The following is a 26,714-nucleotide window of genomic DNA, read 5'->3' as shown; positions in this document are numbered from 1 at the left end:
CTGATGAAGGGGTCTGCTTGCCCAGGGGTGTACAGGGAGCAGGACTGGCACTAGGCATGATCCCCCAGGCCCGGGACCCCCTCGGCCTGCTCGGGGAAGGAGAGGCACCAAGTGCATGGCCAGCCAGGGCTGTGACCTCTGCGGATGGAACGCAGGAGACTGCTCACGGGTGCACTGCGTGCGGGCCGCGACCCGGCAGCGAAGGCGCCAGAGCTGGATCCCTCGCCTGCTCCCTCCCACTCCCGGCACGGCTGGCCCGGTGCAGAGTGCACAAGGGGCCCAGGGAGCTAGCCAGTCCCAGGTCTGTGCCCTGCTGTGAGGCATATGACCCTCGAGCTTCCTGGGGACCCGGCACGAGGCCCAGGGCGCTGTGCCTCAGTTTCCCTGTGCCCAGGACCCGCCCCACTGCCTTCCCTTCCGGGGTAGGTCCTGCTTTCAACAAATGCATCCTCCGGGACCCAAGGCCCAGGCCGAACGCTCAGAACCAGCAGCCAGAGGTCATCAGAGACGCTACCTTGTGGGGCTGTTGGTGAAGCAGACGGGTGCGGCCCCACCCCGTCTGAGCCTGGGCTGCCTGGGAGCGGAGGGGACTTCCTCTGCCCCCGGGGGTCCTAGGCTCTCCCTCCTCCCTTGCGGGCTCCAGTCTCTCCCATGGTTTTGGCTCAGTTTTTCTCTCCCTGTGGCTTTTCTGTAAGTTCCTCCTAGTGTCCTCCTGAAGTCTCTCCTGCTTTCTAGAGAATCCACTGGGTCTCGTTTATAACCCAGATCAGATCAGGGTGGAGTGCAGGGCATGGAGGGACGTGGGCGGGAGGGGACCTTCGATGTCTTCTATGAGGTTCTTCTTTCTGCTCTCGGGATCCCCACCCCACCCTGGACAGCACCCCCAGGCCCTGGACACCCACAGCCCATTCAGCCAGGCAGGGCGGGGCAGCAGCCGAGCAGGTCCTGGGTCTCCTCTTTCCTGCCGGGAGGCAGGTGCTGAAATATCAGGGAGCCTCGGGCTCTGTAAAATGGGGGGACAACGGCTTGGCCGATAAGGTGAACGCCTAGGGCGGGTCCTGGCGGAGACAGGGCTGGATTAACTGTCCCCGGGCAGGCGGGCGCAGAGCCTGCCCAGGGGCCTGGGGGAGCCTCACGGCCACCGCTAAGCCATCCTCGGCTGCAGAAAAAGGCGCTGGAGCTGCCCCGGGCCGGCGGCGTGGCGCGGGCGCCGCTGGGACAGGACGGGTCTCCCTCGAGCCCACTCCCATGCCCGAGTGGGAGCCCCCGGGCCTCCCCAGGGCTGGGCGAGTGACCCTCCCCGAAGCCCCCACCCAGGGAGCCCCACCCCGCCCCCTCGCCGGTCAGCTCCTGCAGGGCCTGTTCGGGTCACTGGAGCAGGCCAAGGAGGGCCGCGGGCGCTTGGGGACCAGGTCTCGGACCCGGCTGGAGGCTCCCAGGGCTCCAGCCTTCTCCTCCCTCCCGTCTCCCTCCCGACCCTAGACAGGCACAGCGAGAAGGAACCCGGCTCCATCCCACTGTGGGGTCTGCCACCGCACACCGAGACTTCTCTTAAAGCCGAGCTCGGCCGGCGTCCTGCTCAGGAGCCCTGCACGGCTCCCACCGGCCCTGGGGCAGGGTCCTGGCACGGGGCCGGCTCGAGTCTGTCTCTGCAGGCTTCCTGCTTCTACACGCCCTGCTTGTCCCCAGTCCCCAGCGGCCTGACCCCCTCCTGCCCCCGCGCCAGCTCGGGCTGGTGCGGTGTCCAGCAGGCTGTCCTGGTCACTTCTCTCCCCGTGTCCCCCCCGAACACACACACACATACTGTGCCCTCCCCAGCGGCTGGCTCAGGTCCCTCTTCTAAGCTCCCTTGGGCCTGACCCTAGGCGCCACCTGTGACAAGCACTGTGGGTACACAGCAGGTGCTTACTGTTTGCACAATGAATGTGGGATGGATCTGGGATTGAGAGCAGGCCCCGGGAGCACTGACAGGGCCTCCCCGTGTGTCTGGCCGAGGGTCAGCCTGGACCTCTCACAGCCGCCCAGCGAGGCCAGCTCTGCCAGGCCCCACTTGACAGGCAGGTGGCTGGGAGTTGAGGGCCCAGGCCTCCCAGCTCAGGGCAAGCAGAACAGGTTTGAACCCAGGCCCCCTCAGTGGGGGCTGTCTCCGGAGTCTTGTGGATTTTCCACCCAGCGAGGGGCGCAGCCTGAGTGTGTCCCCCCCGGGCCGAGACCTGCTCGGATTTCAACTCCATGCCCTTCTCGGACCAGTTGTCTCACTGCCTCAGTTTTCCTTTTCCGCCTTCTGCATAATGGGAATGCTGAGTTTGTGGGGCTGATGGCGCCCGCAGGGCCCGGCTGGTGGAGAGTTGTTTTACCCCTGCATGTACCCCCACCTGCCAGCCTCGAGGACACAGCCCCGGAGCCTGGGCCCGCCCACCCCCACCTCCCCCCATCCCGGGGCCCCCCACCCAGCGACAAAGCCCGTGGCACTTCCTCTACCCGCCTGGCAGGCGGCCTGGGCCGGCCCCTTCTCTAAGGAAGCGCATTTCCTGCCTCTCTGGGCCGGGCTGGATGAGCCAGAGCTCCCCGCCGCCGCTGCCGCCGGTCATACCTCGGCCTCCCTCTGCGTCCACAGGCCGGGACCGCCACGCCGCCACCGCCGCTGTCCCCGGCAGCCCAGCAGCCCTGCCTGCCCCACCACCGGCCAGAGCTGCCGGCCCGGCCCTGCGTCCCTGAGCCCACTTCTCCTGAGCCCTCGGCCGCCACCCCAGAAGGCTGGAGCAGGGACGCCGCCGCTCCGGCCGCCTGCTCCCCTCGGGTCCCCGCGCGAGCCCACGCCGGCCCGGGCGCCCGCCCGCAGCCCTGCCTCTGGACACCGGATAAAGCCCAGCGCGCACAGCTCCCAGCGGACGGCATGGACCGCGGCGCGCTGCCCCCGCTCATGGCCCTGCTGCTGGCCTTCTGCAGCCTTGGCCCCACAAGTAGGTGTCAGGGGACCCAGGGTGGGGACACTCGGCTCCCAGAGCCCAGGACCAGCCCCAGGTGTTCCCCTAAGCTCACCCCGCACGGGCCGAGCTGGGGTCTTGGGCCTTCGCAGGTCGCAGGACTTGGGCACACCAGGCCGATGCACTTACCTCTGCCCTTCCAGTGCGCCCACGCCTTCCCAGGAAGCCCAGGCCCCAGAGTGCTGTGCAGCCCCAGGAGACTTCCCCACCCTCTCTGGGCTAAGTAATGTGTGGGAGGCCAGCACCGTGGCTCACTAGGCTAATCCTCCGCCTTGCAGCGCCGGCACACCGGGTTCTAGTCCCGGTCGGGGCGCCGGATTCTGTCCCGGTTGCCCCTCTTCCAGGCCAGCCCTCTGCTGTGGCCAGGGAGTGCAGTGGAGGATGGCCCAAGTCCTTGGGCCCTGCACCCCATGGGAGACCAGGAGAAGCACCTGGCTCCTGGCTCCTGCCATCGGATCAGCAGCGGCCATTGGAGGGTGAACCAACGGCAAAGGAAGACCTTTCTCTTTGTCTCTCTCTCTCTCACTGTCCACTCTGCCTGTCAAAAAAAAAAAAAAAAAAAAAAAGTAATGTGTGGGAGGTGGACCCGCACGCGGGTGCTCCTCACTGTGCTCTGTGAGGACGGCCTCCGAGGCTCTGAGCAAGGTGGAGGGAGCGAATTGGCCTCGTAGGGGCGCGCTGGCCCGCAGGGGGTCGGGCCGGGCCGCTTTCCCGTTGGCTTCAGCTCCCCACGCCCTCACCTTCCCTGGGGCCTGTGGAAGAAGCCAGCGTGCGATGCCCTGGCCCCCGCCCCGTGCCTCCTCCGGCTCCCCAGGAGCACCGTGGATGGGGGTGCGGGCCCAGCTTGGGGTTCCATGAGGCTCCTCAGCCCGGGGGCTTCTCAGAGGTGTCACAGCTGCTTTGGAAGCCAGTCAGAAGAGAGGCCGGGAAGGACCCACCCCCACCCCCCGTCCCACTCGCTGTGGGGCTCCTGGGGCCCCCGGCCAGCCCTGGGGACCCTTGACCCGCCGGGGCATCCAGGACCTCTCTAAGGGGCCTGCAGGGAGGGGCAGGAGGAGGAAGGGTCTGTGGCTGCGAGGCCAGCCCTTCCCACCTCACCCCTGCGCCATCCTGACCGCACCCCCAGGCCCCGGCTCCGAAGCTGCCACCGCCACCTCACTGAGTGCAGGCTGAGGCTCAGCAGCCCAGGCGACAGACCCCAGACCCGCAGCGGCCGGGGCACTGCCTCCCACCCGGGCTCCCAGCCACCCTGCAACATAGCCGCCCTCATCAGCCCCATTTCACAGGCAAGGAAACAGAGGCTGAGTCCCCAGCCTGGGCTCCCAGATGCTCCCACAGGGCCGCTCAGCCTCCCCTCCCCGCTCCCCCTCATCCGGCTCTTGGAGAGCTCACTCCCTTCCTTTGGGTCTCGAAGAAAGAGCCGGGCGGGACCTGGAGTCCGGCCTCACGGGCTGCAAGTCAGCAGTGGGCAGGTCAGTGGGAGCCCGCGGGGCGGGGCTGACCCGCACCTGCGTCTCTCCCACCGCCCAGACACCACCCTGCCCAGACACGACCCTCCTGTCTCCCCCTCCCTGGAGTCCTAGTGCGCAGGAGTGGAAGGATGAGGCGACGGATACTGAGTATCTTTTATGTATCAATGTACTTCCTTCAATTGCCGGGTCAGCGGTAGCCATGTTAACTCTTGTTTTGAAAATGCCGGGGCGATGTACCTGTGCCATCCTGGGAGCAGGTGGAAGCTGGCCCCAGCCTGCACGGCGGTGATACAGGTTCCAGGGCGTTAGCAACCACGCAGCCCAGGTAGTGGGCAGTGTCAGTGAGCCGCCTTGGAGCAGGATGGGGAACCCAGCTCCCCAGCTCAGGGCTGAGCGGAGAGTGACCCGGGCAGGCTCATTGAGGCTGCTCGGGCGGGTCTTCTGGAAACAGAGCTGGCAGAGGGTCCCAGAGCTGTCCCTTGTGCCTAACTTCTCGTCCCCACAACTCAGCCTTCCGAAGCCAGCCTTGGAGCATGACTTGCCCAAGTACGAAAAGCCATGTGGCCCGTAAGTGTCTCAAATGCCCCCCAGCAGGGGGCCTTGGAGCCAAATCCTGAAGCCACAGGCAGGTGTCTGGGACACACCGCCAGGTGACACGCCGCGGGGACTCCGGTCCTGTAGCAGCCAAACGCTCAGAACGTACAGTGTGCGTGCAGAACGTTCTGGAAGGCTGTGCATCCCACGTGCCCGTTCTTTGGTTCTTTGGCATGGGGCTCTCTCGAGGGGATTTCGCTTTCTAAGACACACTTTTCTGTGTCAAGCTGGAACTTGTCATTTAAGCCCAAAGCTGAAGGGATTTTGCCAAAGTAACTTAACCTGGTCCTCCAAGCAAGGGGCCCTGTTAGTGGTGGCACCGGAGGCGAGCTGGGGTTTGTACTGGTTTTCATCGGCTTCTTAAGGTCGTTTGGGATCAGCGTTTGGGAGTCTTGTGCCCCAGTTTCCCTGTTGTCATGTGGACCGCATAAGTGTCGCATTGCAGTTCTAGAATATTCTGTACCTTCACTGCGCCACCCTTTGCCCAGCAGATCCTTTACTGTGGGATGTCCAGGTGGCTCCTCGCTTTGTTCTGGTTATAAATATCGCCCCATGCATGTTTTTGGTCCATGCACCTTTTCCGGTATCTGGGATTATTTCATTTGGATGGAGTCCCAGCAGTGGGCGAGCTGGGCCTCGGGGCCCGTGCTGGGTGGCTGGCATGGGAGGGGCAGGGGCGTGACAGGGAGCCACTGGCCACCTTTTTTGAGGGAGGGGGACCTCGCTGAAGAGGGGGTGGTGACACAGCACAGGCCTCAAATGCCCTCCTCCTCCAGGCTGTCTTCCAGGGCAGCGTCTCCCTGGCCAGGAGGAAAGAGGCTGGAGCAGCAGCCATGTGAGAGGATGGGTCCCTGGGGATGGTAGGGCCATGACCACCGAGTTCCCCAGCCAGACAGAGGTGACCCTGGGACCACAGGGACAGAGGGACAGAGGCGTCTCAGACGACAGCCTGGCCGGATCTGGGAGAGAGGAAAGTAAGTGGCTCTCCTGTGTCCTAGGCCACTGCCCAGCGTCCAGCGAGGGGACCGGGGGCCAGGACAGGCGGCAGCTCCAAATCCCACCCCCAGCTCTCCGCTTCCAACCCGGCTTCCCGGCCCGTGCCTCTGACGGCTCACGCGCTACGCACCTGGAGACGGGTCACCATCTAGGCCCCGGCCCTTGGCTCCAGCCCAGGCTTGGGGGTGTCAGCCCTGAGGGCTCCCCCCAGGACCGAGCGGGCGTCACACCTGGGTCTTGTCAGGGGCGCGTCCTTAGTCCCTGCTTGTGCCGCACCCCGCGGTTGCCTGCTGCGCGTCCCCGTCAGACCCAAGTCTTGCAAAACCCTCTGGGGGCTGCACCCTGTCAGCCCCACCTTACAGAAGAGGACACTGAGGCACAGGCCGGTGGAGGGATTTGCCGACCAGCACAGTTCAGACCTGAGCAGCGGGGCTTGCGCCCTGGGCCCGACCACTGCACAGCTCTGCCACCGAGGTGCTGAGGCCCTGTAGGCAATCGGCCCCTGCCCCTGCCCCCGGAGTGGCCCCCCCCCCCCGATTATGGCCCCCGGGACCCTGCCTGCACCCTCCCTCTGCACCCCTGTCAAAGCCTTGCCCTCGACCCAGATGAGACCCCAGGACGCTGGAGCCCTGTGGGACCTGCCCCTCTGCCCCCCACCCCAGGCGGAAGCTGAGACCCAGGGTGATGCAGGGGCCCCACGCAGGCCACCCAGCGAGTTAGAGGGAGGCCTGACAAACCTATCCCACAGATGCATCGAGCCCCGGGCTGAGTGACCAGGACCCAGGGTGCCGGGACTTCTCCTGTCCTGGAGAACCTGTGTCCCCTGGGAGTGCAGACATGTGGCCCGGGCAGAGCAAGTCACATGGGCCTGTGTGGTTCCAGGACACTCAGCACTGATGCGCCTAAGAAAGGAGGCATGCATTCCCATGGGATTTTCTCATCAGGACTTTGAAGGATGAATAGGAGTTGGCTGGGAGGTCAGATGAAGGGTGGCCGTTGGTCTGGGAAAGGCAGGGGCCTGGAGCGTGGTATGTTTGAGGGGGAAGCCCCCTTGTCCCCTGCTGACTCAGCGCACCCACGTGTGGCAGTGGCTGCCAGCTCCTGGGCTAACCTTGTTCATCAAAGCTCAGCATCTCAGAGACTCGACCATCGGCGTACCCACTGTACAGACAGTAACACTGAGGTGTGGAAAGGGAGCTGGGGGCTTTGGCATCCGCCGATTCCTGTGCTGCATGCCAGCACCTGTGGGTCCCAGGCTCGCTCACCAGGAGACACAGCGCGCAGAACGGGTGCTGGGGCCGCGGCTTGGTCATTCATGTTCAAATTTGGGCCTGGCCACCGAGTGGCGGCCCCCCGCTTAGCCTCCCCAGGCCTCTGTCTGGGGGCAGCAGCACCCAGCTCCCCCCACCTCGGGCAGTGAGGACCCGACCTGTGGGTGCGGGCAGACCCCCGCTGTGGTCGGCAGTGACTGCTGTGTCTGCAGGTGGGGAAACTGAGGCACTGGGGGCGGCTGCTCCAGGTCCCCCTCCCAAGAGGCAGAGCTAGGATCTGGCCCAGGCTGTCCGGCCGGCTCCAGGGCCCCTTCCTTGAACGTGGGCTGGCCTCTTGGAAAGTCCCAGGGGATCTGCGTGCTCCCGGGTGGGGAAGGGGAGGAGGGGACGTGGCGGGAGGCGGCTCGGGGCTCTCTCTCAGGAGGCCAGGTCACCCAGGCCCCATGTGGCGCCTCGGCCGCCCCGGGTCCCGGGAGGCCCTGGCCTTCCCCCTGGTGCCAGGGGATTGTTTTCAGCCGGGCCTGGGCCCGCCTTGGGCTCCTGGAGACAGGCCCCGGCGTCACACTCCCTCCTGTCTCCCCATTCTCGTCTGCGGGGTGGGGGTGGCTGGGATCGAAAAGGCCCCAAAATAAATGGACCTCTTATCTGATCTCCCAGCCTGCCTGTTATCTGATCATTACATAATGGCCAGGCCCGTGGCCTCTCCCGCTGGCTGACGGCATGGAGGAGGCGGCCCTGGGCGCCCGGCACTCCGGGAGGAACTGGGGTTCCTGGAAGTCTGGGGAGGGGGCAGGGAAAGTTCAGAGGGGAAGAGGGAGGTGCTGCGTGGGTCTGCAGGCCGGCCCTGGGTCGTGCGGGGAGAGCTGGGTCCCAGGCCCGGGCACTGAGCCCAGTGCTGTGTGACGGGGGCCTGTCCCACCTCTCTGGGCCTCGGTCTCCCCATCTGTACAGTGGGGGCAGGAACTGGGCAACAGCCAAGGAGCCTGTGTTCCCAGCAGGAAGGGAGAGGGCACGGGACGGGGCTGTCAGGTGAGGGAGACCCCGGGACGTCCCTCCCCCAGGACTCTCACCTGCTGGCTGCCCTGCCCCCACCCCGCCCTTGGATAGTCACTTCTTTGACAGTGACTGAAGTCCCTTAAAGAAATGGGATGTCCCACACCATCCTCCCGGGGGCCTCTGTGGGTTGTGGGGGTCCCCAGCTGTCACTCCACAGAGCAGGAACCGCCGCTCCGAGGGGGGACCTCAGTGACCAAGGCCGCCAAGCACGAGCCCTGGGGGTAGACAGGGGCCGTGCTCAGAACCCGGACACCATGTGGCCCGGCCCTGTGGAGTGCCCGGGCACGCCCAGGACAGGCCAGCGTGAGGATGAGAAGGCCCGGGCACCCGTGGTGGCCAAGTGCCCCGTCCCATCTTCTTCCGGGGGCGGGGGCGGGGGCGGGGGAGCCGGGCGCGGGCTCGCTGGCCGCCACCTCGGGGCTGGCGTCGGCTGGACGTGTGGCCCGGCCCTCGCGCCCATCTTTGATCTCTAAGAAAACAGGAAGTGAGCGCGACAAGATGGAGACACAAACTTCCAAACAGTCTCCCCTTCTCTGTCCTCCTTCCCGCCCCGGCCCCCTCCGGCACATTCCTTGGGCCGAGGTGTAGGGGCCTTACTTCCTCTTCTTCCTCCGCCGCTCGGGGTGAAATTCCATTCCCTTCCCTCAGGACCCGGCTTCCTGGCCGCGCAGGGCGGGCTCCTGGGCCTCCTACGGCCGCCTCCCTCCAACCTGGCCGCCCTCACGGCTCAGCCCGTCCCCCGGGGCTGCGGCCGGGACACCCTGAGCCCCCGGGGCCCCCATCCCCCCCCCCCATCGGCAGGTGTCACAGGAATTCCAGACCCACAGTACACAGTAGCACAGTGTGCCCGGGGCGATACCTGGGGTGTACATATGCTTTCTACAAACATCCATCTTCTGAAAAACACTGATTTTATTTCAAAGGCAGAGTTACAGAGAGAGGGGGAGAAACAGGGAGAGAGAGGTCTTCCATCCGCTGTTTGCTCCCCAGATGGCCACACTGCTCAGGGCTGGGCCAGGCCGAAGCCAGGAGCCTGGAGCTCCGTGTGGGTCTCCTGCGTGAGTGCAGGGGCCCAAGGACTTGGGCCATCCTCCACTGCTTTCCCAGGCCACAGCAGAGAGCTGGATCAGAAGTGGAGTGATGGGACTTGACCTGGTGCTTGTATGAGATGCTGGCATCACAGGCCATGGCTTAACCCACTGTGCCACAACGCCAGGCCCCAAAATCTTCCTCCTTTATCTGAAATTCAGGCTTGACTGGGCGTCTTGTCTTTTTTTTTTTTTTTTTTTTTTTTTTTTTTTTTTTTTTTGACAGGCAGAGTGGACAGTGAGAGAGAGACAAAGAGAAAGGTCTTCCTTTGCCGTTGGTTCACCCTCCAATGGCTGCCGCGGCTGGCGCACCGCGCTGATCCGAAGGCAGGAGCCAGGTGCTTCTCCTGGTCTCCCATGGGGTGCAGGGCCCAAGCACTTGGGCCATCCTCCACTGCACTCCCGGGCCACAGCAGAGAGCTGGCCTGGAAGAGGGACAACTGGGACAGAATCCGGCGCCCCGACCGGGACCAGGACCCGGTGTGCCGGCGCCGCAAGGCGTCTTCTTTTATCAGTCAACCTGGCAGCACTCTGACCTTGGATGAAGGATGTTTCCTCTCTGAGCCTCAGTTTCCTCATCTGTGGAATGGATACAATGCCCCCCGCCTTGCAGCGGGGGAGCAGCCCTTAGCGGGGGTCACAGGCCTAGGAGCCATCTGGGAGGCGGAGCCGTGGTCAGGACCCTGTTCTTACCCAGCTCTCTCTGCGCCTTCCCCAACAGGCCTGGCAGAGACTGTCCAGTGCGACCTCCAGCCCATGGACGCCGAGAGAGGCCGGGTGACATACAGCACCAGCCAGGTCTCGGAGGGCTGCGTGGCGGAGGTTGCCAGCGCTAGCCTGGAAGTCCACGTCCTCTTCCTGGAGTTCCCAAACGTGAGTGTCCCCGGCGAGGTGGGGCGGGGGCTCTGGGCGATGGGGGGTACACCAAGCAGTGTCAGCTCTAGGTCTCCCACCAAGAGAGAGACGGGGGCATCTCCCTGGGTGTTCTGGGGCAGGGTCTGGGGGCGGGACAGGTTCTGCCGAGGGTGGCCAGGGCTGAGTCTGGCAGGTGGCCGGTGAAGAGCACCTGTAGCCCCTCCCCCGCCTGCAGCCCCTCCAAGACCCCAGCTCTCCCCAGGAGCGCCCGCCCCGGGCCCGCGGTCAGTGTGTTTGACGGGCTGGTCCCTCCTGGTGGTGACTGTGTGCCGGGACCACCTAGGGCTAGGCCCTGCTGTGTGCCAGGGATGCTGCACCTGGGGCGAACGAGGCCTCCCGGGGGCCCACCTGCCGGGCTCTGTCACTCAGCTTTGCAGAGGTGGCCCTGAGAGGCGAGGCCGCTGGCCCGGGGACTCCAGGCCCAGGCTGGGGATCTCACGTTCAGGTAGCATCGGGCCTGCCTGGGCCGGAAGCCGCACCTGGCCGAGGCGGCCCTAGGTCCTGAGTGCGATTTCCTGGGGTCCATTAGGGTAAACTTGTGGCCAACCTGCCCTGAAAACAGTTGAGCTGCCCTGTGTTTGTGCTGTGATAAGAAGGCGCCCAGACCACCAGCGTCGGGATCCTGCCCACCGCCGGGGCTGCGGGCCGCGATAACCCCGGGCCACAGATAGCACCAAACGCGGCTCGTGTGGCTTGCGCCGGCTTTGTTGGCTGTTTCACACCGGGCAACGACACGGAACCGCAGACGGGCCGCTGGGAGCTTGTGCTGTTCGTCCTGCTGTTCAGGGATGCCCTGCCCATGATCACGCATCCCTGAGCCATGGTCACCCAAAGGCCCCCGGGGGCTTCGCCCGTGGGAGACAGGATGTAGACAGCCAGCTGCGACGCAGGCGACCCGTTGTGTTCTCGGGGCCCCGGGGCAGGGGTACTCCAGCTGCCGCAGCCTAGTCCGGGGCTCCCTGGTGGGAGTACCTGCAGGAAGGAGGCCGCAGAGAGAGCAGGTGCGGACACAGCGGGCAGCTGGGGCCGGGTTGAGCGCGTGGCAGGAGGCGAAGTTCATGTTGGAGCAGGTCTAGCGAGATGCAAGGGGCCCAGAGCCACAGTGAGGAAACCGGCCTTTATCCTGCGGGCAAGGGCAGCCGACGGCCGGGCTGGTGGGGCTGTGGCAGGTGCACTGTGGCCAGGCTGGTGAGGCTGTGGCAGGCGCACCGTGGCTGGGCCGGTGGGGCTGTGGCCGAGTGCACCATAACTCGTATCCTGTCCCAAGGAGCCTGTGGTTCCGGGCAACAGAATCTCCCAGACAGCCTCCCATCTCTTCCGGAGATCATCCACAGAGCATGCGACTTTAGCTCCAGGAGCTAAGCTGCAAGGCTGTTTGTTAGTGGAAGGGGCTGGGAGCCAGGAGCTCTGGGGTCCAGCCCCAGCTGGGTCACTGGCCGGCACCTCCCCTGGCGCCCGGTGTGCACAGTTGGCTCCTTCTCCCCCGTGTCCTGCACACCCTTTGCTGGGCTCAGGAGCTTCGCTTAAGAATCAGAGTGGCGGGCCAGCACCGCGGCTCACTAGGCTAATCCTCCGCCTGTGGCACCAGCACTCCGGGTTCTGTCTCGGTTGCCCCTCTTCCAGGCCAGCTCTCTGCTGTGGCCAGGGAGTGCAGTGGAGGTTGGCCCAAGTGCTTGGGCCCTGCACCCCATGGGAGACCAGGAGGAAGCACCTGGCTCCTGGCTTTGGATCGGCGCAGCGCACTGGCCGTGGTGGTCATTTGGGGAGTGAACCAACGGAAAAGGAAGACCTTTCTCTCTCTCTCTCTTTCTCTCTCTCTCTCTAACTCTGTTTAAAAAAAAAAAAAAAATCAGAGCGGCAGAGTCTGGCCCTGAACAGTTGGGTGTATGCAGCAGTGTGTAAGGAGGCACAGTGACCCCAGTGCATGAGTTAAGAACGCCGGCTGTGGGGAGGTGTCTGGAGCAGCAGACGCTGCCTGGGACACGTGCATCCCATCTTTCTGGTTTCGAGTCCCGGCCTTGGCTCTCAACTCCAGCTTCCTGCTCGTGTGCACCCTGGGAGGCAGCAGGTGATGGATTAAGTGCTTGGGCCCCCGCCACCCACGTGAGAGCCCTGGATGGAGTCCCAGGCTCCTGGCTTTGGCTCGGCCCAGCCCTGGCTGATGCGGGCATTAGGGGAATGAACCAGCCAGTGGAAGATCTCTCTCTCTCTGTCACTCTGCCTTTCAAAGAACAGAAATTAATTAATTTTTTTAAATGAGAACACAGTTTCGGGAGCTCTAGGTGCTCCGATGGGATGGACAGCCACACCGCCTGGGCCACCTCTCTGGGCCTTCACTGCCCAGGGACACCCTGAGCACCCTCAGACAGGCGGGACGCCCAGCTCACAGGGGCAGCGCCAGCCAGGTCCTGCGCCAGGGCCCACTCCCGGCACCTGCCAGTGTCCTGTGGGCCTGAGCTCCATGCCCACCTGCAGAGCCCTCTGCACTCCGGGCGTGTGACTGTGCACACATCTCCACGGCTGCCCAGTAGCGGGCACCTCCAAGGGTATTGCTTCTGGACAGGTGGGCAGGGGCCACAAACCCATTTTCAGAGGGGCCGTCCCTCCCGGAACTGGGCCTCCCCCTGGAAATTCCTGGTCTCCCCGTCCCAGGGTTGGGCCCACAATCCCTCCAGACCCTCCCACTGCAACCACTGAGGAGCCCGTGGGGGCCCTGGGTGGCACCTTCCTCCCCAGACAGCCCCCAACAACGGGGCCCACGGCCCAACAGTCCCCCGCCCCCAGGCCTCTCTGGGTGCCTGCTTTGCACCCTGGAGCACCCCTTGCAGCTCAGGGGGCTGAGGGGTGGGATTGGCAATGGGCGCTCAGGGGCTGTGGGGACCGGAGAGCGAGCACTGAACGTGCAGGGGAGGGTCCCTGGGGGACGGCTCCCGGGCTCTAAGCAAACAGAGGGGTCACGGGCACTCCAGGCGCCGGGCACTGCACCAGCAAAGGCCAAGAGGCGAGAAAGCTGGGCCAGCAGCTGCCATGGGGTGATGGCCGTTCCAGCAGCCCGCCTGCCCCCTCCGGCCCACGGCGGCCTGCGTCAGTCCCCGGCCTGCAGAAAGGACTTTCCAGTCCGCTGCTGCCTGGCCCCAGAGCCCTCAGATTCCCGGTGGGCGGGTGGCAGGCGGCAGGTGACGCTTGGGGGAGGAGGTGCGGGGGTGGTCGGCAGACAGGCAAGGGGCCGCTGGGCAGGGTCCCCGGAGGGCAGGCTGGAGCCTGGATTCCGGGAGAGGGCCCAGGGTCACATCCTGACCCGCGGAGACAGGAAACCGGCCTGGTGTCTGCGCAGCTCCGCTGTCTTCGTAACACACTGTGCCAGCCGCTGATTCACCCCGCTCCCGGCAGGCCCGGGGGAGCCGGCACGCCCCACCCGCCCCGCGGCGCTGACTCACGCCTGGCCAGAGCCACACGCAAGGCCGCAGAGGCTGGGACCCTGGGCTCCCCCAAACTCCTTTGTAGGGGCTCTGCAGGCCGTGGAGCCCTCAGACCCGCGCGCTCTCCGGCCCTTTTCTGCTTGCACCTGTCCCGCCGGGGTGGAGGGCTTGCAGGGCCTGAGGACCCAGCTGGAACTGCGCTTGCCCCTCCAGACCCTGCGGGGGGGCGGGGGCAGGACCCTGGCTTTCCTTGCCCGGAGTGCCCAGAGCTCCTCCCACGATGCACAGGCTCTTTCCTGTCCCATCCTCTAGGGGGCGCACTGCGGGGCTGCCGTGAGCTCTGGGCTCAGACGGCTGTTGCCGTGGAGGTGGGGTGGGGGAGAGGCAAAGCTTGGGCGTGTGGCCTGGGCTGTCCACGGGGGGACCGGGGAGCTCCCTTGCTGGGCGGTCAGAAGCAGGTGGAGAGACGGGGCCGGCTGGGGCCAGGGGCCTCCGCCTGCATTCTTGTCCCAGGCCCTGCCAGTGTCAGGCGGGCGTGCGTGCGTGTGCCCCCTGCTGGCCGCCCATCCCAGGGCTTGCTGTGTGTGTCTGGTCATTTGGGGATGGGGTTTGTTTTGCTCCCGTCCAAGTTCCTGAGGACAGAGTTGGAGCTGCCCGGTCAGGGGAGTTTGGAGAGCTGGGGAGGTGTGGGCTGACCCCAGCAGCTCCCTGAGCTGGGGGAGTCCCCTGTCTTTCAGGCATCCTAGAAGCCCTCCGTGGCCACAGGGCCGCAGACCAGGTCGCGGTTAGCCAAGGCTGGGGCAGCCGGCAAGCACAACCCCCAGGCATCACTGAGCCCGGCTCTCCCGTCACAGGGGAGGGAGCCTGGCCCAGGAGCGCATGCCCTAGGGAGGCCTGGCAGAGCCCCAGCCTACCCCAGCCCCTCTGCCCTGGACCTCAGCCTCCCCCCGTGCATGGGCAGTGGGGGTCGGAGGTAGCGAAAGCCAGGCCACTGCCAGGCACAGTCATCACCCGGTGTCCTCGGGGACCGGTTCCAGGCCACCAGAATCTCCCACGGGTGTTCAGTTCCCTTCCGTGGAAGGGCTCAGTGACGTGCACAAAGCCCACCGGTCTCCTCAGACGCTTCAAGTCAGCCCTGGATGGCTCACTGCACCTGCGCCCACGCCAGTGCCACAGAAATAGCTTTGTGTGTGGTTTAGGAAATTCTGCCTGGGTACAGGGGATATGTCTGGAATGTCCCTGATTCTGTAGACGTGGAACCCGGGACCAGAGAGTGGACTGTGCTTAACTGGACACGGGACAGCCACTTTGTAGGCAGAACTGCACCAAAACCTCAAAAGTCTGCGGAATGGGTCTAGTGTTCAACCCATTTTCCAGACCAGGAAACTGAGGCCCAGAAAGGAGGCGTGACTGAACTGCCCTTGAATTCAGGTCAGCCAGGCTTTGCCCACCCCTCCCCTGTTTGGGCCATCTCTGAGTCTGTCTGCTGGGGTGGACAGAGGGGCAGCTGGCTCCCCGAGGGCCACCTCCAGGCGGGCCCAGGGCGGGCGGGCTCCACTCCGGGAAGAATTACTGGAAGCGGCTTTCTATAAGTGAGTACGAGCGCTCGGGGCCTCCCCATCGAAATCCCTGCTGCTCGCCACCGACCGCTGGGCCAACAATGGCATCTGTGGGACACTGGCGTAAAAATAGAAACGGGCTCCCGCCCACCTGCTCAGCCGGGCAGGCCCGGGCTGGGAGGCTCAGGCTGGCTCCCAGAATTCCCAGAATCCCACTGGGCCGCCGGGAGCTAGGGGAGGGGCTGTGGGTGAGTCAGGGCCACGGTCGTGGAAACCAGGGCCGGTGTTCCTGGTCTCCGGCGGGTCTCAGCCAGGCCCGGGGGCTCGGGCCGCTCGGTGACAGCCGAGGAGGGGCCGGGTTCCTGAGCCCCAGAGCAGACGTCCGTCCAGGAGCTGCTGCCTCCGGATGCCCTCACCCCTGGCGTGACCGGGCCCTGACCTCCACTTCCCCTTCTTCACTTCCCTTACGCAGACCCCTCCCACGCCGGCCCGAGCCCCGTTTCCCAGGGGCCGCAGCAGGGCCAGGGCAGGGCTGGCTTCCAGCTGCTCTCCCGGCACCTGCGAGCCCTCAGCCCCCCTGGAGCAGGGAAGCCTGGGTCTCCTCGCCCACTGCAGCCCACAGCGCCTCCTGACCACCGTGCACCAAGCCATGGGGCTGCCTATTTGCCGCGTGTGTCCCATGGTGGGTGGGGACAACAGCTGTGACCTGGGGTGCAGTCTGGGAGGGGGTGGGGCTGGGAGCGAGGACCCAGGCCAGGCAAGCTGTGGGCTCCCGACATGGCCACTCACTCACAGCTCCCTCCGAAGCTTCCCTGAGCCTCTGTGGCTGCATCTGTAGAATGGGACCCCACCTGTGCCCACTCTGCCCAGACAGCACAAGCAACGCGCTCAGCACAGGGCGCGGCCCGGGCAGGTGTGAGAAGTGACTTAGGGTCATTGATCTTCAACAGCTTTATGAGATAAAATCCGCCCACTGAAAGTGGATCAAGTGGTTTGGGTATAGACACGGAGTTGTGCAACCGTAAGCGATTGCTTGCGCTAACAGTTCCGATGCAGTGAGGGTGCGGCGGCTTTCCCGGCACCACTGACGAACATCTGCGTCGTCTTGGTCAATCTCAGTGACAGCCGCAGTCCTGGGCACGAGGGAGCTGCGACACTTAGATGTACATTTTGCACTTTATCAAAATATGGTATCAAGCCCCACAGTTTGTTTTGGAAGTGCTCAGAATGCATATTTTCTTAAAAGCATTTATGTGTTTGAAAGGCACAGTTACAAAGACAGGGAGAGATAGGGAGCCCTCCCATCCGCTGGTTCACTCCCCAAATGGCTGCAATGGCCAGGGCTGAGCCAGGCTGAAGCCAAGAGCCTGGAGTGCCATCTGGGTCCCCTACATGCGTGCAGGGGCCCGAGGACTTGGGCCGTCTTCTGCTGCCTTCCCAGGAGCATTAGCAGGGAGCTGGATCAGAAGTGGAGCAGCCGGGACTTGAGCCGGCGCCCATACGGATGCCAGCGCTGCTGATGGCAGCGTAACTCACTGCACCACAGTGCCCTCCCCTAGGGTGCATAGTTTAAAAAATGATGAAACAAAGGAAGGGCCGGCGCTGTGGTGTAGTGGGTAAAGCCGCTACCCACAATCCCAGTGTCCCATGTGGGTGCTGGTTCAAGTCCCAGCTGCTCCACTTCCCATCCAGCTCCCTGCTCCTGGGAAAAACACTGGAAAACAGCCTAAGTACCCTTGTACCCCTGTGGGAGACCCGGATGAGGATCCTGGCTCCTGGCTGCAACCTGGCTCACCGGCCATTGCGGCCATCTGGGGAGGGAACCAGCAGATGGAAGCTCGCTCTCTCTCTCTCCTCTCTCTCCCTCTCTCTGTAGCTTTGACTTTCAAATAAATAAATACATCTTTTTGTAAAAAATGATGAAACAAGCTAGTTTGAAAAGCAGAAGCTACAAACCCATCAGAAATCAGCAATGGAAAATGTGAACATGTTCGAATGTAAATCTGAAGCCGATCGTTCTACTATAAATTAGCATAAAAATGATTAATCATGGCCGGCGCCGCGGCTCACTAGGATAATCCTCCACCTAGCGGCGCCGGCACACCGGGTTCTAGTCCCGGTCGGGGCGCCGGATTCTGTCCCGGTTGCCCCTCTTTCAGGCCAGCTCTCTGCTGTGGCCAGGGAGTGCAGTGGAGGATGGCCCAAGCCCTTGGGCCCTGCACCCCATGGGAGACCAGGATAAGTACCTGGCTCCTGCCATCGGACAGCGCGGTGCGCTGGCCGCAGCGCGCTGGCCGCGCGGCCATTAAAAGGTGAACCAACGGCAAGGGAAGACCTTTCTCTCTGTTTCTCTCTCTCACTGTCTACTCTGCCTGTCAAAAAAAAAAAAAAAGATTAATCATTTAAAAATAACCAACCGGAATGGCAGACCCGGGGACGCTGAAAGCGAAGGGACGCTATTTGCTCCTGTTACATTTTCAAGAGCAGGCACAGGGCTGCTGAGCCGCGGAGATCTCGCTGGGCTGCAGCTCTGGGCCGCAGCGCATCCCTGGCTTTGGCACATCGGCCGCGGGAAGGACAAGGAGGCGGCGAGAAGCTGCAAACTCCCCACCGGCCTCTTGACCAGGCAAGGGCCTCCCCTGGGGGCCTGCAGGAGGCGTGGCCGGCAGCTGGGGCTGTGCTGCGCAGGGCCTTGGGGCCTCTCTCTCCCGCTGAGCTGGGGTTGGGGTGGCGACTGGGGCATGTGGCCTGAGGGGCTCGCTTGCGTCAGTCCCTGGGTTCAGAAAGTCTCTGTGCAGAGCGGAGCAGAGGTCACTCTGCCCTTGGATCTCTGTCTTTTATTTTCTTCTTGGGGCTCAGGTGTAGAAAAGGGTAGCCCGGGGCCAGCGTGGCGGCGCAACAGGCTAACCCCCCGCTTACCCTGTATCCTGTATCCGAGCTCCAGCTGGAGTCCCGGCTGCTCCATTTCTGATCCAGCTCCCTGACCACGCACCTGGGAAAGCGGCGGAGGATGGCCAAGTGCTTAGGTCCCTGTACCTGCGTGGGAGACCCGGGAGAAGCTCCTGGCTCCTGACTTCAGCACGGCGCAGCCCCGGCTGTGGTGGCCATTTGGGGAGTGAACCAATGGATGGAAGACCTCTCCCTCTCCCTCTCTCTGCCTCTCAAATGAATATATGAAAAAGAAAAGAAGATGTGGCAGGGAAGGGCAGTGGTGAGAGCCGAGGTCTACACAGAGCCAAACCCCAGGTCCTTACTTACTTGCTGTGCGACCAAGGGCAAATGACTCCGCCTCTCTGCAAGTCAGGGTCATTGGGAGGAGCAAATGAGCTAAGCGTGCCGCAGTCAGAGCAGCCCGGCTCGCAGGGAGCCGGGGACGGGTGTCGTGGTCGCGGTTAGGAAACTTCCAGAAAAAAGCACAGTGCTGGGGGACGGAAATTCTCCGTGCTGGTGGCACGTCTCCAGACGCCTCCACACGCTTCTACAAAATCGTGGTTTTATGCCCTCAAAAATGCGTGTGCTTGTGTGTTTCAAATAGTGAGGCAAACAGCATTGGTGCACACTGGGAGAGCATGTGTGGGCTGGCTGGCAGCGGAGAAGCCGCCTGGAAGGCTGGGGGTGGGGGGGTGGGGACGACGGGCACGAGTCACACACGGCAGGTGCTCCTGCGAAACGAGAGACCTCGCTTGGCCGGCTGCCGTGTGAAGTTCAGGTTCATTCCGTATTTTCCGCCTCCTTGGCTGTGCTGGGGCTGCCCTCGCAGCGCTCTGAGGACAGGCCCAGCTCTGGGCCCCGGGAGGCAGGGGCAGGGGCCTGGGGCCAGCACCGGCGCGTGGTGGCCCACCCTGTGTGAGTCTGACCCGTCCGCACGCGTGTCTGTCTCCTGTCCCCACCCAAGGAGGTGTCAGAGCTGGAGCTCACTCTCCAAGCACCCACGCAAAACAGCACCCAGCCCCGAGAGGCGCTTCTGGTCCTCGTCACGCGCAAGAGCATCTTCCTGCAGCTCCAGGCGCTGGGGATCCCGCTGCACCTGGCCTACGTGAGTGCGACCTCCGCCCTCCCCACCCCCGGCTGAGCACTGGCCCGGGAGGCCCCTGCTGTCCCCGTGAGCCAGGGCCTCCCACCCAGGGGCCCAGACAGCAGCAGGACCCGGCATGAGAGAATGCAGGCGTGGTCAGGTTGCTGTGCAGTTCTGGCCACCTGTGACCCTCTGTACGGCCTCTGGGTGCCCACCTGTCCGGTGGGACAACTGGGCTCCACGGTGGTCTCCGGAGTAATCCTTTCACTGGCTTTGAAGTTTCCAGACTGGCATTTGGGGACTCAGGTTCAAGTGCGGCGGGCAAGGGCAAGGCAGAAACCTAGTTGCGGCTGGAAGTGCGGTCGGGAGACTGTGTTTTGTTCGTTTTGTTGCATCCACTAATGGACGTGGCCCACGTGGGTGGAAATCCTCATTGTTTAAAGACACGCTCACCAGAGGACGGAGGGGAGGGGCCCCAGATGTGAGCAGCTGTGGTTCGCAGCAGGAGAGCACAGGGCCAGAGGAAGGGTCAGGAGGGGAGTGGGCCTGGCCTGGCATGGGAGGGGCAGACAGATGCAGGAGGGCAGCTCCGGGGGCCAGGCAGAGCCACAGGGGAGGGGAAGAGGAGCGGGGGCAGAGCCGGGCTGGCCGGGGGACAGTTCCGGAGACAGACGGAAGCTGCCGGGTGTGCACAGGGGTGAGGAATCGGGGTGGGGGTTGGGGCAGCAGGGACTGCCCAGGGACAGAGAGATGGACGCGGCCCAGCCAGCAGGGCCAGCTGAGGAGGGAAGGACCCCACGAGGCCCCGCCCACCCAGAAAGGGAAATCCAGGCGTCAAGGAGGGAGAGGCCTTGCCCTGGCTCCTCCAACTCCCGCCTCTACTCCTCCCGGGGAGGAGGGGTCCAGGGGGGGGCCCAGGGGTGGGCAGGAGCAGGAACCCAGCCAGCTGGGGGTCGCAGCCGCCGGCTCCAGCCTGGGCCTGGGTCTCACCGCTCTCCTGGAGCTGGGAAAGTCCAGTCTTGGTCCGACCAGAGGCCCGTCTTGCGCCTTTTACATGGTAACGCCCTCTGCCGTCCTTTGCCTCCAGTCACTTGTCGCACATCTGCTTCCCGAGTGGGGACACTGCCCAGGTCATGGGCCTCCCCTGCCCATCTGTAAATCATTCATTCATTCACTCATTCATCCCCCCTCCCTCCCTTCCTCGTGCTAGGTGTCAGGGTGAAGCTGGCAGGTCAGGGGCCCCCCAAAATCAGCAGATGTTTCCTGAAGAGCTGGGCGAGCAGACGCTGTCCCCTGCAGGCCCTCAGAGTGCACAGGGAGGCAGGGAGACCTACGAGCAAGGGTGTGGAAGGGCCCACCTTGCGGGGAGGCGGGGCAGTCTACCGGAGTGCTCCCAGTCAGCAGGCTGACGCCCCAAATTGCTCCCTGACCTCCCACATGGGACGGAGGGGGCTCCGAAGCCCTGAGCCTCGCTGTGTCTCCCCAGAACCCCAGCCTGGTCATCTTCCACAAGCCCCCGGGAGTCAACACCACGGAGACCCCACCCTTCACCACCAAGAGCCAGGCCCTCGACTGGGCCGCCACAAGGGGCCCCATCGCCTCTGCTGCTGAGCTGGAGGACCCCCAAAGCGTCGTCCTCCACCTGGGCCCAGGTCAGCTGGGGCGGCGGGGGCTGGCCCATCCCTGGGGCTGGGAACCGCGGGGGGGCTGGGTCAGCCCAGCCCTGCCCTCCAGCAGGTGCCACTGCTGAGGTCGGGGTGGAAGTGACTCCGCACCCTGTCGCTCCGGGCGTGGGAGACCCTGTAAGAAAGCCTCCAAGTATGGAGCGCAGCGGGCGGGCTCTTGGCTGCTCCGACGCGTGCCCCGCACGTGCCCGATGTTAGCCGGGTGTAGGCAGAGAGGGAGACAGGCCCCGATTCAGCGTGCGGCAGGAAAACCACAGGGGGCGCCGGACGGGGGTAACTTTTGCAGCTCCATCTCACCCGCCTGCGGGCGCGGACGGAGGGGACTGACAGGCGCCTGTCTCTGCAGCCCCCGGCTCCCCGACCCGCTGCGTGCTGGAGGCCCCCCAGGACATGGGCCGCACGCTCCAGTGGTGGCCGCGGGCTTCAGCCCCGGTCCGCAGCTGCCGCTTCGAAGACGTGGCCGGCCACAAGGAGGCGCACATCGTACGGGTCCTGCCGGGCCCCAAGGCCGGGTAAGGGCGCCCGCTTCAGCCCCGGGTCCCATCGTCCGGCCGTCCCGCGCCGGCCCGGTGGGCGCGGCCGCTGCCCCGCACCGACGCAGCCGCCTGTGTCGCCGCAGGCCGCGCACGGTGACGGTGCAGGTGGAACTGAGCTGCTGGTCCAGGGACCCCGACGCCGTGCTCATCCTGCAGGGTCCACCCTACGTGTCCTGGCGCATCAACACCAACCACAACATCCAGCTCTGGGTGAGCCCGGCCCCGCCCCGGAGCTGAAGCCCCCAGCGCCATCCCTTCGCCCACCCCCACCCCAGCGCCCCTCGGGGTCCTTCAGACCTCCCTCTCCAGGAAGCCTTCCCTGATCCACTGGGGACCCCCTCACCCAGCCCGAGAGGCCCCGCAGGCCCGCAGCGCCCCTGACTCTCTCGGGTTCCTCCCTTGCCTCTCCCTCCTCCCCCAACCCCAGACCACCGGCGAATACTCTCTCAAGATCTTCCCAGACAAGACCATCCCAGGTTTCCCGCTCCCAGACACCATCCAAGGCCTGTTGGGGGAGGCCCGCATGCTCAACGCCAGCGTTGCGTCCTTCGTGGAGGTCCCCCTGGCCAGTGCCATCCTGCTGCAGGCCTCCAGCTGTGGTGAGCACCGGCCACTGCCCGCCCTCCAATCTGTCCATCTCGCTGAGCCTCTTTGCGACCCCCCGGGACGGTAGGGAGCTAAGCACGGAAGAGCTGAGTCCCTGTGCGCAGTGGACGCTCCCTGACTGTCCCCCCCCCCACTGCCCGTCTCTGCTGCCCCGCAGATGGTGGGCCGCAGACCTCACCTGCGCCGGTGCAGACCACCCCGCCGAAGAACAGGTGCAGCCCGGAGCTGCTCATGTCCCTGATCCAGCTGAAGTGCACTGGCGATGTCATGAGCCTGGTCCTCAAGAAAGATCTTGTCCAGGTAAGCGCACGGCTGCCCCGGCACTCCGGCTGGAACCCTGGGCTCCCAGCCCGGGCAGGGTCGCAGCCTCAGGCGGGCACCTCCTGTGGGATGGGGCCGAGGGCGCTGCCTACCGGCTGCTGCTGCTGGCTCTTCATCTGCGGTCTGACGGCCGGAGCCCTTGGCACAGCGAGCTGCGGCAGGCGGCGGTGCTGAGCTCATGGTGCCCGCACCGGGGAGCCCTGGGGTCGGCCTCCCAACCCGCAGCTTCCTCCACACGGATTCAGCCAAATGGGAACAGAAAAAGCTCAAGGGGACAAAAAAGCAAAATGCAAAAAGTACTTCTGCCCCGGTCATGTTCAAGCTCTTCTCGTGATTGGTCCCTGAACAATACAGTGGGGGCGGGGCGCTACAGACTGCCCCAGGCCCTGGAAGGGACCGGCACCTGTGTCTCTGGGGATCCACTGCGACCCACTGGGATCCACTGCGACGGCCGTGTGATGAAGTGCCGCTTCTCGCACCCAAGGGCGGAGGCTGTGGGCTGTGGTGCGTGTCCTTGGGGGGGCGTTCACTCTGGATTTCCTGTATCCGGGCAGTCCCAATGGACACATTCCTTTGCCTCCTGCTATTCCATTTCAGGTATTTTTATTTATTTATTTATTTTGACAGGCAGAATTAGACAATGAGAGAGAGAGACAGAGAGAAAGGTCTTCCTTCCATTGGTTCACCCCCCAAATGGCCGCCATGGCCGGCACACTGCGCCGATCCGAAGGCAGGAGCCATGAGCTTCCTCCTGGTCTCCCATGGGGTGCAGGGCCCAAGCACTTGGGCCATCCTCCACTGCACTCCCGGGCCACAGCAGAGAGCTGGCCTGGAAGAGGAGCAACTGGGAAAGAACAGGCGCTCCAACCGGGACTAGAACCCAGTGTGCCGGCGCCGCAGGCGGAGGATTAGCCTAGTGAGCCGCGGTGCCAGCCCCATTTTGGATATTTTTAGAACTTTGGCATCTGTGGCACGTATCATGTATTAATTAGCGCGGATTATTCCATCACATCGACATGCCGCCGTTAACTGTCCCTCCCGTGTCCGGCATGTAGGCTGCTTCCGACTCCGGAATTCCATAGGTATGCAGAACCTGTCCCTGTGTGGGCAGCTTTTCTGTGTGCAGGGACTCCTTTCTTAGGCTGGCTGTGCCGGTTGGCGGGATCGCTGGGGCAGAGAGAGCAGCGACGGCGAGTGAAGTCTCTGTCGATGGAGCTTGGCTTTTTCGCTTTGATGCTTTTGATCACAAAGATTTTGATCACAAAGAAAAAAAAAAATGTGGCCTTTTGTCCATCCTTTCTCCTGATGTGTTGTGCTTCACTAAATTTTGGCTACAATGGTTTTGAACTTTTTTGGGCATTAAAAAAAAAAAAATCAAGCTAGGGCAGAGGAGGTGCCGTGGGTTAAGCCCCCACTTGGGACGCCGGCATCCGTCTCAGTGCCTGGGATCAAGTCCCGCCTCCGCCTCCCCACCTGGCGTCCTGCGAGGGCACCGGGAGGCAGCACGTGATGGCTGAGTGCTTGGGGATCCTGGCCTTGGCCTTGTTCAGCCCAGGCTGCTGCAGGCGTTTGGTGGGTGAACCAGCAGATGCAAGATCTTTCCCTTTGTCTCTGTCACTCTGCCTTTCACATAAGCTTTTTTAATGAGCAAAGAAGCATCTTCCTAAAACTCAGGCCCTCTGGAGGGCCCTCCTCCCCCGTGAGTTCCTCCGGCCTTCCTGGGGCAGACACTGCCAGCCCTCTGTGACGTCAGCTGGGGCGCCGAGCCCTGGCTGCGGCCGCTTCTGGGTAAAGAGGCCTGGGTGAGCCCCAGGTGCCTGCTGGCTGCCTCCCCCTCTTCCTCCTCCTCCTCCCCTGTCCCCTGGTCCAGCAGGTGTCTGGGAGGGCAGGGGCTCTCTCTGCTCCGCTTCTGCGTCTCATTGGTGGCACTGCAGCGCCCCCTACGTTCTGTCCAGTCGCTCACAACTTGTTCCCTTGCTGGACAGAAAGGCAAGCTCTTTTCTTTTAAATTTGAGAGGCAGAGGGCAAGAGCACCCATCCCCCGGTTCACTGCCAAATGCCCACAAAGGCCAGGGTGGGCCTGGCTGGGTCATGCGGAAGCTGGGAGCCAGGAACTCCATCCAGGTCTCCCACACCGGTGGCAGGAATGTAGCAATTGGCTGCGCCTCCCGGGGCCGGCACTGACAGGAAGCTGGACTCGAGCAGCAGGGGGAGGGACGGCAGGCACCTAGCTATCCATCGGCGGGGCCTAGCGGATCCGTCTGGAGTCTGCCCATACAGACACGGAAAGCGGTGGAGACCAGATTGCTGGTGGCGCGCTGTGGCTGCGTGTGTTACACACACAGAGAAAACCCAGATCCGCACATCCTCCCAAGAACCGGATCTCTGTGGGAGATCACTCACCGAGAAGGCTCTGGGCTGTCACCCCAGACACGGGTGCCTCCCACTGGCAGTGCAGAACCGGAACTCCCTGTAGGGCTCTTCCCAGCTGCCCTAGAGCCGCTTGCATTAGCTGGGGAGCTGAGGGCGGCGGCCATCAGGGGCGGCATCCTGGGGGAGTGACTGTGACCCGGGGGGCCTCAGCAGCCCGCGGCAGTCTACGCTACGACTCTGAGATTCTTTGAGCCTAAGAGTGTGGCTGAGAAACCCTCCAGTCTGATTCTCCCGAAACAGGCTGGCAAATTCTGGCCCACCACTTGTTTTTTTTTGTTTGTTTGTTTTTTGTTTTTTGTTTTTTTTTTTTTTTTGTCTTTAATAAAGTTTTATTGGTGCACGGCTGTACCCATTCATTCATAGGCTGTCTATGGCGACTTTCCAGCTGTGACAGTAAAATCGAGTCACCATGACAAAGACCATACGGCTCACTAGGCCTAAAATATTTACATTCTAGCCCTTGAAGGAGAAGTTTGCCAGCCCCAGACCTGACATCGGACTATGCAGGTGGGGTGTGTGTGGCGTGTAGCTGTGAGCGGTGACTGCCTGCCCGCTCAAGCACATGGTTTTGGTTTTAATTTGTGTTTATTTTTAATATAGATTAGAAGAAAGTAAATAGCATTGCTTAGGACAAGGCTTAGTATACAGGCGGGCCGGCGCCACGGCTCACTAGGCTAATCCTCCACCTAGCGGTGCCGCACACCGGGTTCTAGTCCGGTCGGGGCGCCGGATTCTTTCCCGGTTGCCCCTCTTCCAGGCCAGCTCTGCTGGGAGTGCAGTGGAGGATGGCCCAAGTGCTTGGGCCCTGCACCCCATGGGAGACCAGGAGAAGCACCTGGCTCCTGCCTTCGGATCAGCGTGGTGCACTGGCCGCAGCACACTGGCCACGGCGGCCGTTGGAGGGTGAACAAACAGCTAAGGAAGACCTTTCTCTATGTCTCTCTCTCTCACTGTCCACTCTGCCTATCAAAAAAAAATAAAAATAAAAAATAAATAAAGGAGAGCCGGTTCAAGGAGAGCAGCAGGTGTCCCGCGGAGTAGGATGGTGACAAATGCAGGGCGCGCGGGGGAGCTGGGATTCGAGGCCTCTGGGAGCTGAGCTGCGGTGGCCAGGCCTGAGGAGCCGGCGCCCCTCACCGTGCCCGCCTCCTCCCCGCCCAGGCTCTGCAGTGCACCATCCTGAACCTGACCTTCGGGGACCCCCGCTGCCAGGCCGAGGACAGCGAGGGCCAGCTGGTCCTGCACAGCCCCTACTCCCGCTGCGGCATGGAGGTGACCGCCAGCATGATCAGCAACGAGGTGAGGCCCGGGCCGCACAGGGGGCTGCCTGCCGAGCCTCCAGGCTGGGGGGGGGGGCAGGGTGTGGCGCTCAGTGGGAACACAAGATGAGGCTCAGTCTCTCCATCCATAAGATGGGCGTATTGGCTGGGCTAGCCTCCAGGGTCCTTTCTGGCTCTGACCAGCTCCTTGGCTCTGTCCCCACAGGTGGTTGTCCATGTCCTGTCGGCCTCGTCACCGCAGAGGGTGAGAAATGTGGGCCCCGTGCTGACCCACCTGGGCCAGGGTCTGCTGCCCGGGCGGGGGGCCCCTTCCTGGCCTGGCGGGGAGCAGACCTCGGGAAGCTCAGGCTCTGTTCCTCGCAAGCCACGTGGCTCTCGCATGCCTCCGTCTCCCGCTCTGTACAATGGGAGCAGCAGTACTGTCGGGGCCCGACCCTCAGACTCTTGGCCAGGGGTTCCGGCACTTCCTGGCTGTGTGGCC

At 63.8% G+C, this 26,714-nt stretch overlaps 1 protein-coding gene across 1 annotated transcript in view; it reads left to right on the top strand.

Annotated features, from left to right (window-relative positions):
* Nucleotides 1-2,485: 2,485 nt before the first annotated feature.
* Nucleotides 2,486-26,714, top strand: part of ENG (endoglin) — a 27,126-nt gene continuing 2,897 nt past the window's right edge. Inside the window, exons 1-10 of the mRNA XM_070057159.2 lie at nt 2,486-2,963; nt 10,186-10,337; nt 19,253-19,393; nt 20,859-21,024; nt 21,404-21,569; nt 21,677-21,803; nt 22,021-22,192; nt 22,357-22,499; nt 26,115-26,252; nt 26,439-26,477. Of these exons, the coding sequence (XP_069913260.2) occupies nt 2,897-2,963; nt 10,186-10,337; nt 19,253-19,393; nt 20,859-21,024; nt 21,404-21,569; nt 21,677-21,803; nt 22,021-22,192; nt 22,357-22,499; nt 26,115-26,252; nt 26,439-26,477 (1,311 nt within the window). The 5' untranslated portion in view covers nt 2,486-2,896. The remainder of the gene's footprint in view (nt 2,964-10,185; nt 10,338-19,252; nt 19,394-20,858; nt 21,025-21,403; nt 21,570-21,676; nt 21,804-22,020; nt 22,193-22,356; nt 22,500-26,114; nt 26,253-26,438; nt 26,478-26,714) is intronic.

Source organism: Oryctolagus cuniculus, chromosome 1 (genome assembly GCF_051225735.1).
Source record: "Oryctolagus cuniculus isolate XC-2025 breed Fujian yellow rabbit chromosome 1, ASM5122573v1, whole genome shotgun sequence".
NCBI classification, from domain to species: domain Eukaryota; kingdom Metazoa; phylum Chordata; class Mammalia; order Lagomorpha; family Leporidae; genus Oryctolagus; species Oryctolagus cuniculus.
The sequence above is the reverse complement of the archived record's forward strand: the minus strand, read 5'-3'. Positions and strand labels throughout refer to the sequence as shown.